Source organism: Haliotis rubra, unplaced genomic scaffold (assembly GCF_003918875.1).
Source record: "Haliotis rubra isolate DU_JTF1 unplaced genomic scaffold, ASM391887v1 Scf238, whole genome shotgun sequence".
NCBI classification, from domain to species: Eukaryota; Metazoa; Mollusca; class Gastropoda; order Lepetellida; family Haliotidae; genus Haliotis; species Haliotis rubra.
Genome location: NW_025766425.1, coordinates 1302452 through 1319169, shown reverse-complemented (window position 1 = coordinate 1319169; position 16718 = coordinate 1302452). Strand labels below are relative to the sequence as shown.

Genomic DNA, 16718 nt, shown 5'->3' with positions numbered 1-16718 from the left:
TGCCATATGGTTGTGTACGTTGTGATGTGGTTATGTTAGGTGTGGTGTGATGTGGCTCTCTCAGGTGTTATACACTTGTGTCAAGTGGGATGTGATAAACTCGTGTCAGGTGGGATGTGATACACTCGTGTCAGGTGGGATGTGATACACTCGTGTCAGGTGGGATGTGATACACTCGTGCCAGGTGGGATGTGATACACTCGTGTCAGGTGGGATGTGATACACTCGTGTCAGGTATTTAATGCTCAAGTTTGACCTATCGTATTACCTTGTTCGATTGCAAACCTAAAACTCTTTAAACATAATTGATTAACTGTCTAGAATACAGGGCTACCTCAAAAAGGGAAAAATGTCGAACACATACTATGAAATTGGTAATTGCACTTGCACAATGCAATAAATGAAAATTGATAAATAGGTTTTGCTTATAGGAATCACATGTGTATAATTATTAACAATATATACCTACATATTAACGATGCACACAATACACGTATTATTGAAAAGAATTAAACGCTTTAACTTGTATCAATAACTCGACATAAATTTCATGGTGTAATAAACAATCACCTGTGATATCTCGACGAGTAATGAAATGTATGTATAAATTATTATCTATCCAGCTGTTTATGCACATGTTTTAAATGATTGTGGAAACGATTTTTTGTCAATTTTATTGCGAATGACGGTTTTGAAGCGGAAAACTTTTTATTGCAATATATATTAGTTTACCGTTGGCTGATAGAATATGCTGACTTGATGTGCCTCTCTGGACGGGAAACATAATTACAACAAACCTATTTATGAGACAAAATATTATGGATGTCAACTTCTTCTTTATTGTATGCACAACGTTTCTCGGCTATTCCTTGCCCCGTCGTCAAGTGAATGCTAAATAACAGATATACAGGATATATATACTCGTAATGTACATGAAGCCAGAGTGATTTTAAGCATGTATATACAATAAATAGGGGATTATAAGATGAAAGAGACTAAAATATACAAAAGCAGATATGGTGTTGTTACAGTGGATTAAGTGGGTAAGTGATAGAAGCCAAGGAGTCTAATTGGTGTACAATAGGGTGGCTGATAGCCTAATGATATACAAAAGCTGGGATAAGATACAAAAGGCACCTTACTGAGAAAGTGTAATCCCAAATATAACATATGTTACATTTGACCACTTTCTAAAATGGCATTGCGTATTTCACCAAAGGCAGGGTTGAGGCTGTTACAGTGGATTAAGAGGTGATTGGTGAAGCCATGAACCTAATTGATTTCCCAGGCATTGGGTAGGTAAACCCCTTGATTCCTGTTCATCTGTGGCGCTAGTCTTTTGGTGCTGATAGACCGCCTCTCAAGAAAATCCACAAACCTGATGATGTCAACATTCTGTACATCAACCTTACATCAACCACTTCAATTGTATAAACTCAAATACCCTTAATTGTGGCGGTGTGTGGTCCTGTGCGTAGAGCTCAGGTCACAATCAGTTAAGCAACGGTGGTCGCGGACAGTCCTCGGATGGGTGACCGTGTTTGGCAGCTTGACTCCTGAGAGTATCTAGGACTTCAGTCCTGCCCCACGACGAAGCACATGTGATACATGTGGTCTCACCTTAGGCAAGTGAGTTTGTTCAAACTTGCCTCTGTCCACCCAGCAGTAAAATTGGGTACCGGGTATGATACGATGGTAGTCTGAATTTGAACCTTGAGCGCCTCACAGGCGACCGGTTGTATTCTCCACAGGGAGTGTTCTGTACTCGTTGACCAGGGGTAATATGTCAGCGCTTTGAGCATGCAATGTGCATGGATAAATGCGCAATATAAATCGACTATTATTATTATTATTAATTTATATATGCGTCTTGTGTATGATGTCGTGTATCGTTCTCTTGATGACGTTGTTAGGATCTACACGTGGCATCTATTGCAATAAAGTAGTAGTGTATCCATACAAAGTGTTCCTCTTCATCAGCGTCTAGATGCCACTTTACATTGTAGTGTCTAAAATAGTTTTCTACTTTTAAAAATAATACTAGCTAGTTTTAACTCTTTCTGTGATACTCTAGTTATTTTACAGTCCGTCGATGACTGGACATTCACCAACTTTGATGTATTGTTTATGTACAACATTTCTCGTCACTATGTGGCTGAAATATTGCCGGGGTGACGTTAAATTGTAACTCACTCACTCACTCTAAATACCACTTAAAGAAGGCTATGAACACAGCTGATATTACATTACTTAAAAAACATAGCGATACCTACTGGTGAGTGCCTCCTAATATAAAATTGCGCAAAGACACTGAAAAACATTACTACACGGTCATGCAACAATTTATGAATGAAAATCTGTGCCTTGTTTTTCAGTTAAAGTAATCTTGTTCAGTGTTCATCATATGACCGTCGTGTTTGAAATGCTACACATTTCATGATTAAAACCATGAACACGTTTGTCGATTCCCCACATGGGTACAATGTGTGCAGCCCATTTCTGCCTCCCTCGCCGTGATGTTGCTGGAATATTGCTAAAAGCGGCGTAAAACCACACTCGTTCACTTTTCTTTTGGGAACAAATGTTCCACCCGAGAGAAAATACAGTACAGGTATATATTTATATTAACTCACCCTCTGTACGCACGACGTTTCGGAGTATATTCTTTCGTATATGATGTCAAAAATAATTCTGTTATTTTGGCGTCTATTGGTTTGTCTTTCTGCGCTGGATTTTTAGAGTCTGAATATCCTGGCGTATAAAAGAAAGTATACAGGTTCATGGTGTCTAAAATGAGACAAGAAGTGTCTATTCGACGCTGATGTGTTTCATAACGCATGTTTTCATACTTGTGTGTCGGCGACTTCTTTCAGCATAGTTACGTTTTGATAACGTTGGTAATTATTTAGTCAAGTCCAATATTCAAGTGTGCATATTTGTTTGCCCGGTAGTGTACTGTAGACCAGCAAATACGGAAAGGGAATTGATATATTACTGGAGAGACGAGAGCATTACGGTGAACACGATTTATATTACCAATGTGATGCAATATGGCCAGATTTTGTCATTTTAGAAGATATCGATCACTCACTCACTCACTTCGCCTTGTTTAGTAGACTATGAGTGATCATCGTATTGGTGATTAAATGTATTTATATTTTGAATGGTACATCTATCTATAGACTAACGCTTAGTCTTTGAATATATTATATAATTTTGACAGTAACAAATAAACCCATTTAAATTGAAAAGGAGTCCCAGTGAGATGGGGCATTCAGAACCTGAGGAAATCCAGACTTGCTTCATTTAGGGCTTTAGCATTGTAGGGAGGGCTAGGCAGTATGGAAAATAATGTGGTTCAGGGACTGTGAGACAGACCATTTAGAACATGTTTATGAAACTAAGGTACAATTGTATATAATGCACTTCACGAATGCCCAGCATGAACTATAAGGACTGAATAAATCGTCGTGTTCATCAGTAATATCACGCTATCAATATACACATCTCGGATTAGCATTTCACAATATTCCAGCTTGCTGTATCAGACATCATGAATGTTTATGACTCGTTTATTTACAGACTAGTGAGAACGTATTATACAGTCGATTACATTATAGCGGCCTAATCTCGACAATCAGAAATATTGTGAGTGAGTGAGTTTAGTTTCACGCCGCACTCAGCAATATCAGAAATATTGTGCTCATGGCATGTCACTTATTGCAAGTCTATGTCTCTGTTAACATTAAAACTCAGAATGTATTATTATTCCACGGAGGTCTCCTTTATACAGCGTTCGGAACATGCTTTTGTGAACTCAGCAGTTTATGGGTACCCGATAGGATGAGGTTGGGACCGTTAACATTCTGTCGCGTCACAGACATTTGGGTTGTCTACTTCCTAGTGGGTTGAGAATGAAAACATAGTAATGAATTACTCGTGGAGTAATGAAGTGCAGGAAGTATGGATGATTCTTAGCTTGGCATACGTTCGATTCGACTGCAAAGTACGTTTCGACTTGACAAATAAGGATCGAGAGAAATAGTGGAGCCCAGGTAATCAGTTCGATACAGCCCAGACTCTTAACTGCTACTGGTCGACCGGAGCACAGAAATACTCGCCTGAGTCTGTGCGATCTGATTTTTGTCTGTGTATACATCTGTAAAGAAATCCATAAAATAATGACACAACACAAGTCCCCATCGTCTTCTTCTTCCTACCCGTGAAGGTCCGGGATAGAATATTGATCATCAGTAACCCACGCTTGTCGAAAGAGGCGACTAACGGGATCGGGTAGTCAGGCTCGCTGACTTGGTTGACACATCTCATCGGTTGCCAATTGCGCAGATCGATGCTCTTGCTGTTGATCACTGGGCTGTCTGGTCCAGACTCGATTATTTACAGACCGGCGCCATATAGCTGGAATATTGCTGAGTGCGGCGTAAAACTAAACTCACTCACTCACTCTTCTTCTTCTTCTTCCTCCTCCTCCTCCTCCTCCTACCACTGCTGCTGCTACTACTACTACTACTACTACTACTACTGCTACTACTACTGTTACCACTGCTACTACTACTACTATATTAAACAACCACCACTACTACTACTACTACTACTACTACTACTACTACTACTTCTACTACTACTACTGCTGCTGCTGCTGCTACTACTACTACTACTTCTACCGCTGTCACAGATCACAAATTTATAACATAATCTGTAACTGTAATTTCTTCCTGAAGTTGGAGTTAAAACATGGAGGGAATTTCGTGTTGTGTCAATATTTTGTGGATTACGACAAGTAATACTTACTTCGGGTGTTTCATCGACACCTCAAGAACCAGTTCCGTTGGAATTTCAAACACTTCCGGGTCGTGACCTCCAGCCGACAGGACAAGCGGCAGGACATCAAATTCAGTTCCTTTGCCCTTCCATCCCAACTTCTCACACACCTGCAGGCCAAGGACGACAAGGTCAGTTATAGTCGTATGTAAACCTACCAAGTAGACCCCTAGTTCAATATGTGACTTTCACTACTATCACTACTGCCATTACTACAACTGATTTAATTTCTGTATCAAATAATTGACCATTGACTGACCATTCCTTGCCTGTTTTCTTATCAAGCTACGATCAAACTGGAGTGTATTCCTGTCTTTTCCGAGCAGTGTATTACTCCCATATTTTACACTGCTACCACCACCACTGCTACTGCTGCTGCTACTGCTACCACCACCACCACTTTTACTACTACTACTACAACTACTACTACTACTATTACTACTACTACTTCTACTACTACTACTACTACTACTGCTACTACTACTACTACTACTACTACTACTACTACTACTACTACTACTACTACTACTTCTACTACTACTACTACTACTACTACTACTGGGGAGATAGGGTAGCCTAGTGGTTAAAGCTTTCGCTCGTCACGCCGTAGACCCGGGCTCGATTCCCCACATTGGTACAATCTGTGAAGTCCATTTCTGGTGTACCCCCCGTCGTGACAGTGTTAAAAGCGGCGTAAAACAAGACTCACTCACTCACTCATTACCATCACCACCACCACCACCACTACTACCACTACTACTACCACTACTACTACTACCACTACTACTACTACTACCACTACTACTACTACCACTACTACTACTACTACCACAACTACTACTACTACCACTACTACTACTACTGCTACTACTACTGCTGCTGCTGCTGCTGCTGCTGCTGCTGCTGCTGCTGCTGCTGCTGCTGCTACTGCTACTGCTGCTACTACCACTACTACTACTACTGCTGCTGCTGCTGCTGCTACTGCTGCTGCTACTACTGCTGCTGCTACTGCTGCTGCTACTGCTGCTGCTGCTGCTGCTGCTACTACTGCTGCTGCTGCTGCTGCTGCTGCCACTGCTACTACTGCTACTGCTACTGCTGCTGCTGCTACTGCTGCTGCTACTACTACTACTACTGCTGCTGCTGCTACTGCTGCTGCTGCTGCTGCTTTCACTGCTGCTACTGCTGCTACTGCTACTACTACTACTACTACTACTGCTACTACTACTGCTACTACTACTGCTACTACTACTACTACTACTACTACTACTACTGCTACTGCTACTGCTACTACTACTACTACTGCCACTGCCACTGCTACTGCTACTGCTACTGCTACTACTACTGCTACTGCCACTGCCACTACTACTGCTACTACTAAAACTACTTCTACTACTACTATAACTACTACTTCTACTACTACTACAACTACTACTACTACAACTACAACTTCTACTACTACTACTACTACTACTGCTACTGCTATTACTACTACTACTAATACTACTGCTACTGCTACTGCTACTACTACTACTACTACTGCCACTGCTACTGCTACTGCTACTGCTACTACTACTGCTACTGCTACTGCCACTGCCACTACTACTGCTACTACTAAAACTAATATTACTACTATAACTACTACTTCTACTACTACTACTACAGCTACTACAACTACAACTACAACTACTACTACTACTACAACAACTACAACTACTACTACTACAACTACTACTACTACTACTACAAGTACTACTACAACAACTACAACTACTACTACTACAACTACTACTACTTCAACTACTACTACTACAACTACTACTACTACTACAACTACAACTACTACTAATACTACTACTACTACTACTACTACAACTACTACTACTTCAACTACTACTACTACTACTACAACTACAACTTCAACTACTACTACTACTACTACAACTACAACTACAACTACCACTACAACTACAACTACAACTACTACTACTACTACTACTACTATCGCTGCAGCCACTGCTACCGCTACTGTTACCACTACTAACACTACGACTGAAACTACTACTACCACTGCCACCTCTTCTACAGCTACGGCTTCTTCGATTGAGAGTATGTTGTTTTATACCACTCTCATGAAAATTCCCGATGCCTGTAACCAAATCCGAAGCAACAAGCTAGTGAATGAAACTATGAACATCGACCTTCCCATGTATACCAACCCGAGATGGAGCGTTGTCTACTCACCTCTGTAAACTCAGAGTTGCAAGGGTCGCCTATGAAGCTGCCGTCGGGCTGACGGTAACCAGCGTAGCGGATCAGCTGGAAGTTCCACACCTTGAAGTCATGTTTGCCGTCGGTACGGTGAGGGAAGATCGTGATAGCAGATCTATATGGAAATACAATAGTGAGTGAGTTTAGTTTAGTTTAGGCCCTTTTAGCAATATTCCAGCAATATCACGGGCGGGGGATACCAGAGCAAATACAATAGACTGACTGACTGACTGAGTTTGGTTTTACGCCGCTTTTAGCAGTATTCCAGCAATATCACGGCGGGGGACACCAGAAATGGGCTTCACTCATTGTACCCATGTGGGGATTCGAACCCGGGTCTTCGGCGTGACGAGCCAACGCTTTAACCACTAGACTACCCCACCGCCCAAATAAATACAATAGAAAAAACACCTAATTGTAGAAACTGGTTTGATTAGGGCCAGGACGAATAGAATGAGTGAATATGCTTTTACGCCACTTTTAGCAATGTTGAAGCAATATCACGGGCGGGGGGACTCTACACCAAAGCACATACAATAGAGAAAAACACCAAATTGTAGAAACTGGTTTGATTAGGGCCAGAATGAGTATGGTTTTACGCCTCTTTTAGAAATATTCTATTAATATCACAGCGGATGACACCAGAGGTAGGCTTCACACTTTGTACCCATGTGGGGAATTGAACCCGGGCCTTCAGCGTGACGAGCCGACGCTTTAACCTTTTGACTACCCCTCCGCACCAGGGAGATTAGAACACCAGGGACCAGTCGTTTATTATAGGGGATCAGAAAAAAATGTAAGATGCATCTGGTGATGGTGATGGTGATGGTGCGGGGTGTTAGTGAATTATGGTACGTATTGAGACCAATCCTCTGACCCTAAAATGACCGGTCCCTTAGTTTGATAGCGCATGGGTGAAGACGTGTCACCTTGACTGGCAGTGTGGTTTAGCGCAGTGTCCGTTTCACATATATGCATACACATTTGTGTGTATGCTTATACCAGCCCGGGTTAATGCCAGTTTTACAATTCTAACCCAATGAGATACATGTGTGTCGGATATCCTCACTCAAACTGAACAAAACTTGTTTTATTGCCTTAACGCCGAGCAGCAGGCAAGGTAATATCAAGTACCATATCTAACTTTTGGTATGACGCGGCCGGGATACGAACCTCCGACCTTCCGATATCAGAAACATGCTCTGCCCACTTGACCATATAGGCAGTTTCTTCATTTCGAAGGAAAACTGATGGTGTCTCAGTCGTACACGATGACCACTTTGAAATCGAAAAGCTGACATAGCAAAAACGGTTCCTTGACCACCATTGGTACAGCAAGGGACATAACTCGTCGGTGGCCTAAATCATTACGAAAACTGCTAACATTACATTTGATAGCTTAAGTGAGTGAGTGAGTGAGTGAGTTTTGGTTTTACGCCGCTTTTGGCAATATTCCAGCAATATCACGGCTGGGGACACCAGAAATGGGCTTCACACTCGTATCTATACTCCCCATCAAAAGTTTAGACTCACTAGTGTAAATGTAGCCATTTGCTTAGGTCAACTGTTCAAAAATAAATTTTGCAAAACTTTCCATACTGTTTAAAGGTACTGTTTACACATGAACTGATGCTTTGTAAAACACATTTGTAACGTTGAAAAGATTATTGTCATGAGTTCAATAAATGATGAAACTCAGTGAAAATTGACGAATTCGTAACCAAACTTTACACCAAAACGCAGCTGTTCACATGCATGATATTTGCACATGCTTTTCAGCAATTTGATGCATGATCCTCGTGCAATTCATCTGCATAAGGTTTTCAGTTGGTTCCCCCAAGTTAGTGGAGAAATTCATCTTCGATGTAACCATACATATATACATAACATATAGTAACTGTTTAAGTGAGTCTAAACTTTTGATGGGTAGTACATGGTCCAGAGCCGAGCCGATTGAATATAATGATGCCCAAAAGTTATCTCCACCTGATATTTCCTTTGTTGGTTCCGTATTTGATGTGGTTACACAAGGCCTCAAACATGCCCCGGGCTGTCGTGATGTGCCTGGCGTCGAACACCTGAACAGGAAGAGAACATATATGTCAAAAGATTTTGTATACTTGCCCGTGTCTATCACACAAAGGTAAACTCTAGCCACTATATAGTTTCATCTACTCTATGTATTGTCCCGTCCTAACAAAACAAGTCGATGTATATCGAGTTTTCTATGCGTCGACTTAACGTTTGGACGTAGGTCAATGTATCGATAATGATCGATTATTCCGTTTATAGGTTACATACATTTAGTCTGAAAGGGTAAGTTTTTGACGACGAGTTACTGTGTAATTAAAGTTGAACGTCCAGGATCTGAAAACACGTGAACCTCATTGTGTATAGCCTTAGGGAGCCTTGGAAGATGGGTCTAGTTGTGTAGTCATCCGTACATCCGTCCATCCATCCACCCATCCCAACGTCAGTTAACCATTTCCAGTGTGGCGTTAGGGAGCATATGTGCGTGGGTCGGGTTGTATACTCATCCATCCATCCATCCATCCATCCATCTTTTCATCCATCAATCATTCATCCAGCTATCCGTCTATCCATTCCATCCATCCACCCATCCCATCATCCATCCATCCCAATGTCAGTTAACCATTTCCAGTGTGGCGTTAGGGAGCATATGTACATGGGTCGGGTTGTTTACTCATCCAGCCAGCCAGCCAGCCAGCTATCCATCCATCCATCATTCATCCAGCTATCCGTCTATCCATCCAATCCATCCACCCATCCCATCATCCATCCATCCATCCATCCAAATGTCAGTTAACCATTTACAGTTTGGCATCAGAAAGCCTAGGTACAGGGGCCGGGTTGTTTCCTCCATCCATTCATCCAAATACCAGTCAACCACTTCCAGTTTTCCAGTACGTGTAATTCATACTGCTGCAAATATCGCATAAAACTTCCTTTATTCATTAAGCCGGAATTAACAGCAATACAACGCTAAAGTACCGACCAGGTAGTGAACTAATGCCAGATGAAAGAGGTATGTCGGCGCTGCTGTCAATGATGTCGCTGTTAATCTGTGATATGTGACGTGCATACATATGTGTCATCCCTGATGGTTGGATGGATGGATGGGATGAGGCTGGGTGATAGTCGGGTAGATCCATCACTTGGCATTACACATGACAGCGGACAATATCTGTGATTAAACTGGCTTCAGAACGGACCGGCGGATCAAATGATGGCTTTGAAAATGTATGTCTTTGGCATGATGCCAATTATGCACACGTTCTTCACATTTGACGCCGTGATATTCAAACATTACAGGTGTCAGTGTGGTTTCTGCTTTATTCATATTTTATGCATAAGCGGTAGCATACGTCTATTGTACATGTCGCAAATATGAAAATAATAATAAATATAATACATAATATACGCTAGGAAATATCTAGTCTCCGTTATCTGTCGATAAGTTTCCCTAAACGTGAAAGTAAACCGACGGACAAAAGAAAGTACACACCTGGTGTTTTGGGATTATCTGAAAAGCGTTGTGATTCTGATTGGCAACTTCGCAAGTGGGCACGATATCCGTGGTGTTTTGGCAACATATTAGGAAAGTCTGTGACTTATATATCACTGTAAAAACTCTTTTCAAAACATTTACGTCGCTTTTTAGAAAGTAATCCAAAAGCACCGGGTGTGTACTTTCTTTTTTACGTCAGTTTAGAAATATTGGTGAAAGTTGTATGAGTGGATTCAACATGAAACCCGACGTCCATATATTCTCCATAGCCTTAACAGGGCACTTGTTCGGTACTTGACGAAGTTGGTAATGCAGAATTGTAGGGAGGTCATATAACAGTGAATCTATAGAATAGCTTGAATTTTCTATGACGTAAAAGGGGAAAATGGAATGTTGAAAGTGGAGTCTGGATATAAGGAATTAGAGGTTGGTTGAAACAGACAGTTTTTACAAATAGTTGGTAAGTCAGTTACAATAATTGTTATAGTACATAATTGGTTAGAAATAGTCGATTATGCGGAAATATGAAGTAGTGTTTGTTTGTTGCTAAACGCTGCACTCAGTCTGAACCCGACAATCCAGTGATCAACATTATGAGCATCGATCTACGGTTGGGATACGGTGACATGTGTCAACCAAGACAGCGAGCCTGACCACCAAATCCCATTTGTCGCCTCCGAAGCAGTGATTGAAAGAAGGAAAAGTTCTACATTCTACATACCTGTAACTTTGACCACTGAATTCTGCCAATGCATCTGGGGGCATTTCTCCACGCCGTTTTGGAACCGAAAGTCAGTTCTGCGAAGGTCAGATCATATGTGCCTGTTTTCTCCACACTGGCGACTACTTCCGCCCACCGCTTCTGGTGGGATGCCGTGTTGGACCTGCAGGAAGTCAAAGAACGTTAGGGGAACATACTAGTGGTGGGCTGTAGTCAGCCTTTAAGAAGTTGGTGATTGAAAAAAAATCGTTTTCATAAGGAGTACCGATGACTGGTCGTCAGAGGAGTCGCAAATCACTGTGAGGAGCCGCGTGGATTCGGCGTTACGGATTCAAGCGCGGGTTCGAAACCCAAGCAAGCGTTGATAATTAACCTTGGCATATCGGCACCATGAAGAGGTCTAAGGCATACAACATATCGGAAGCTTACGGATCAGTGCACTTATTATCATACAGATTAAAATGCTAAAACATTCAGCAAAGAAGGTTTGATGCTCCTGGCACAGTCTAGCTGGTTTGGTTCATCGCAAGCTCAGGGTAGTCTGCATTTGCGCACCCTTCTGCATTACCAGGCGTGTCAGATGGGAAGCGTTCCTGACAACACACCTGCGTCACAAAAAAGGCACCGAGGACAAGGGTAAATCGGACAACCTGGCCATCGAGATGCAAGCGTGACATTTCGTAAGAGTGAGTGAGTTTAGTTTTACGCCGCCTTTAGCAATATCCCAGCAATATCACGGCGGGAGACACCAGAAATGGGCTTCACGCATTGTACCCATGTGGGCAATCGAACCCGGGTCTTCAGCGTGACAAGCGAACATTTTAACCACTAGGCTACCCCACCGCCCATGTTGTAACGGAGTAACAATCACATTATTGTCAGATAGCATGAGAATTCCATGCTATTAAAGAGGTTGGATACCGTGGTTTGTGCGCATACCGTATGCGACGGGATGTGACATTAGGAGCGCGTATTTATGTTACGTAGTTATTTCACTTTATCTTGCTTCTAATCATACTTCGTGATATTTTGGCCACACACGCATTTATACTGAGGTAAACCTGGGCAAGAGTTATCTCCCCTTATCAAATTTAATTTGGGTATGCTGTTTTAATTGGAGATAATGTTGATACCTTCTGGTAAATTATTTTTTGTTTATTTTGAATATTAATTTAGTGTGAATTTACTATATAAAAATTCATTTTATAAAAAAAATCTTGTTATTATAAAAATCTATTATAAAGATATTGCATTTGTATCACTGGGCATCCACTGACAAGATGTTGGACAGTTTCATTAAATTCATTGCATTTAAATTTCATATTTACATTTTGGTGCATATTACACATTGTTTCAAGTGTGAAGTGACTGGTCCAAAGCATTAGACAGAAAGCCACGTGTTTCACTTTTCAGGCCGGTTGACTGTTCAAATAAAGGACTTGTCAGGGTTGCTGTTCTTCTCAATAAACTGCACATAAACTCGAGGCTGTGTTGGTTAGAGAGCGCTTCCCTTGAAAAATCGAGCCTATCTTTTCATTTTCATATCTCACTTCGGTTGGTTATTGCTGTCAACTAGTTTTTTGTTATAACCTTTTTATCCCTTGTTCAACAAAGATGTAAGGATTGCCTTCACCACGATTGGACTAGAAATATTCAAACTGGAAAAGGTTCATATTCGTATTCTCTATTAAAACAACATTGTATGAGTGAAAAGTATTTAACAGTTGTAAATATAAGGATATTAAGAATATAATTATCGCAGTTTCGATGCTGTTATTATGATCTAATATAGTTTTTAAAATTATGTCATGCTACTGAGAACCAATCCGGAAAAATGTGTGACAGGGATATTACTGAAGATGAATACCATGTCCTTCTCATCTGTCCACAGTATGAAGATCTAAGGAGCAATTATATACCATCTAAATATACGTCCTGTCACCCATTTTACAAATTCTGTATACTAATGTCAACCGAAAATGTACAGCTTCTTGAAAATAGTGCTACGTTTATACACCATGCACTGTTAAAACAGAAACGCACTTGTACCACTCATTGTAACCGTTTTTACTTGTACTATTGGCTTCTGGCTTGCACTTCAGAAATAAGAATGCCTGGTACAGTTTTAATACCAATGGTTTAGGTCATAGCTGTAGGCTGTAATGCTATCAATACTTATTAAAGCGTAGGAAATTCGAAACTTCAGACAGACGTTTTTTTAACAAAATACCAACTAGTGTTTGTAATACGCTCTGAAAAAATATAACTTCAAATGGATCTCATTTGGACATGTTTCACAACTGGTGGCACTTTAGTATCTTCAGCATTGACGCGGAATAACATCAAGAGGGCTCGTATCGAATGTCCCAGCATCGCCTTTACAAGTATGGATAGTTATAATCACATTTCATTTCAAGAATTGTTTATTCGGTAAACTTATTTCGCGAGCTACTTGTTTATTTCAAAGCATCAAACGAATTAGAAACATTTTAGTAAAAGCATCAACATTTTTTTTCGAGAAGAATCTTTAGCTGAACAATTTCTTTAAAAATACAATATATCGACAGATGATGTTCGATCATGGTCTTGGGGTAAAACAATTTGTGTTTAAGATATAGACCGATTATTCTCATTTTCCGTTGATGCATCTGTTCATATGTGTTTCAATACATATGGATTATGTCTTCATCCGTCCACGTGTAGTGAATAGTAACCAAAACATAGATTACAAAGTGGGTTTCTATGGGATACGCAACAATATCCGTCATCGATCAGTTTCCAATAAAGTATCAATCATCTGTCGTTCTCTGTGTTTCCGCTGAAATCTTACATTCTGAGAACCTGGTCTTGAATGACTCTTTACTCGATCTGTGTTTGAGACCATGTTGGGGTCCAAACAATTAATGACTGAAAATGGCTGGGAAATTTGTATTCACTCGCATTACTGTTTATTGATGGTACTACTCTTTCACAGATATTAATCGATGAATTAATGATTAATAATTGAAGATGGTTTCCTGTTTTTATTAACGTAATTGTTGGCACAAGTTTATACAGGGTGCGTATGTTTCTTATCATTGTTTTTTTTTTTTTTTTTTATACTTGAGAACGGATGACACATAATAAGAGTTAAACGATGTGGAGTTTGTGTTAGCTATGTGACACGATTTGGATGCAGTTGAGTCTGGACTAGACAAGCCAGTGATTGATACCATGAGCAGCGAGCGGCGGAACATGACGGTGGTCTGTTTATCATTAAGAGTGTAGTGAGTATGTGAGTGAGTGAGTATGGTTTTACGCCGCTCTTAGCAACATTCTGGCAATATCACGGCGTATGATACCAAAAATGGGCTTCATACATTGCACCCATGTGGAAATCGAACCCGGGTCTTCGGTGTGACGAGCGAACGCTTTACGCTACCCCACCTCCCGAAGCGTTTAGTAGTCAATCTATTGATTGATATCATGATCATCGAGCAGCGGAAAATTAAGGCGGTCTGTATATAATCGAGTGTGAACTAGACAACCCAGTGACTGATATCATGATCATCGAGCAGCGGAAAATGACGGCGGTCTGTATATAATCGAGTGTAACCTAGACAACCCAGTGACCGATATCATGAGCAACAAGCACCGCTGAGGGACACCGGACCTGATTACCTGAATTTGATCACCTCTTACGAATAGTGTAAGCTCCTGGGGACATAATGTCACCAGAAAACGCTCAGGACGACAAGCATTATTTAAGTGTACTAGATAACAGATATGCAGGAAGACACGACGATGTGTCAAGTAGACGCCAAACAGATGCTCATGCTGTTGATCACTGGATTGTTTACTTATAGACTCGTTTACTTATAGACCGCCACCATATACATAGAGTATTTTCTGCGTGCGACGTAAAACTAAACTTACTCACTGACACGCTCACTCGCAAACATGGTTTGTGGAAGTTCCGTTTTTCTGACACGCGGTTACAAGCGGTCTCTCAACGGCTCAGAACATTGCCAGTGATTGGATAATTCCCGTACTTACTCAGAGCTGCATATGCTCGCTCTTGTGATATTCATTTTGTAGAACATCTGTGATCTACTGAGACTAGATGAATCATTCACTCAGCCAGAGCCAGTTGTGAAGACTGAAGATCAATACTAACGCGTATTCACAGATCGTGTTCTGTTTCTACACTCCTTGGCAAAAGTTTGAAGTGTTCAAAACATTTTGGAACGACAAGTATTCAGAGAATATGTTCTGTCCTATGATGCTTTTTCATGTTAGGTATTCGCTTTTTGCAGAAAACATTGCATTCTCGATATTAAACATAGTTCTCGGAGTGCAGAGTCGGTTTTCACGATTAATGCGCGATATCAACCAATGTGAAAATCGGTTTCATCAGCCCTTGCTTTAAAGTCAGCACGAGTTTCACGAGATTTACCTAATAATCTGTGTAATCAAAGCTTTGATCTTGACAAAGATCGATAAATTGGAATTAATACTACCTTCGATTCATTTGTATGAGAAAAAGACCAATCCACATTTTAATCGTTGGCGGTTCGAACCATTGACTTACTCTGACCAGAGATCAACAGCATGAGCATCGATCTACGCAACTGGGTTACCATGACATGTTTCAACCAAGTCAGCGAGCCTGACCACCCGATCCCGTTAGTCGCCTCTAACGACAAGCATGGGTTACTGAAGTTCAATTCTAACCTGGATCTTCACAGGTCTAGTCATTAGCATCGGCCATGTACACACACCATTCCAAGAGCAAGGAGAATTTATTGATATTGCAATCGCAGAAAAAATTCCCAGCATGTTAAACCTGTATCCCTATATTATTTGTTCCTATTGCATTACAGCACACACCAACATATTGTTCGACGATATCCTATCACTGGTCAATATTTGTTTTGGTAGCATACCTCTGTGCCAGACAAGGGATGAAGGGAAGCCCCAGCATGGCTTTCTCCTTTTAGACACGTCGACATTTGGACTAATCTCACAAATCGAATCATAACAGTAGGAACATGTCTAGTATTCTTCGGAAAGCGGATTGTTGCGGGGGACAGGGAGATGTTCTGGTTACCCACCTTTTGATCGACGTGTAGTACTGATCAATGAAATCCTTGGCATGAACCAGCAACTCCTCCCTCGGACGGGGGACCCCGGGGGGTCGCTTGCTCGGCTCCGCCAAGATGGACCCCATACATCGCTCTGCGGTGCAGGGAACAGGCTAAAAAAGAGCAATAGTGTTAAATTGGAAATATGTGTCAGTCGTGAGGGGTGCTTGATACAGGTTGCAACATACAACCCTGTATTATTAACACCAAAAGGTCACCAGTCTTGAAACTA

At 41.1% G+C, this 16718-nt stretch overlaps 1 protein-coding gene across 1 annotated transcript in view; it reads right to left on the bottom strand.

Moving 5' to 3' along the window:
- Positions 1-16718, bottom strand: part of LOC124278491 (nitric oxide synthase, brain-like) — an 84412-nt gene that overhangs the window by 39074 nt on the left and 28620 nt on the right. The window contains 5 exon segments of the mRNA XM_046714195.1: positions 4813-4952; positions 7087-7228; positions 9100-9191; positions 11364-11526; positions 16457-16599. Of these exon segments, the coding sequence (XP_046570151.1) occupies positions 4813-4952; positions 7087-7228; positions 9100-9191; positions 11364-11526; positions 16457-16599 (680 nt within the window).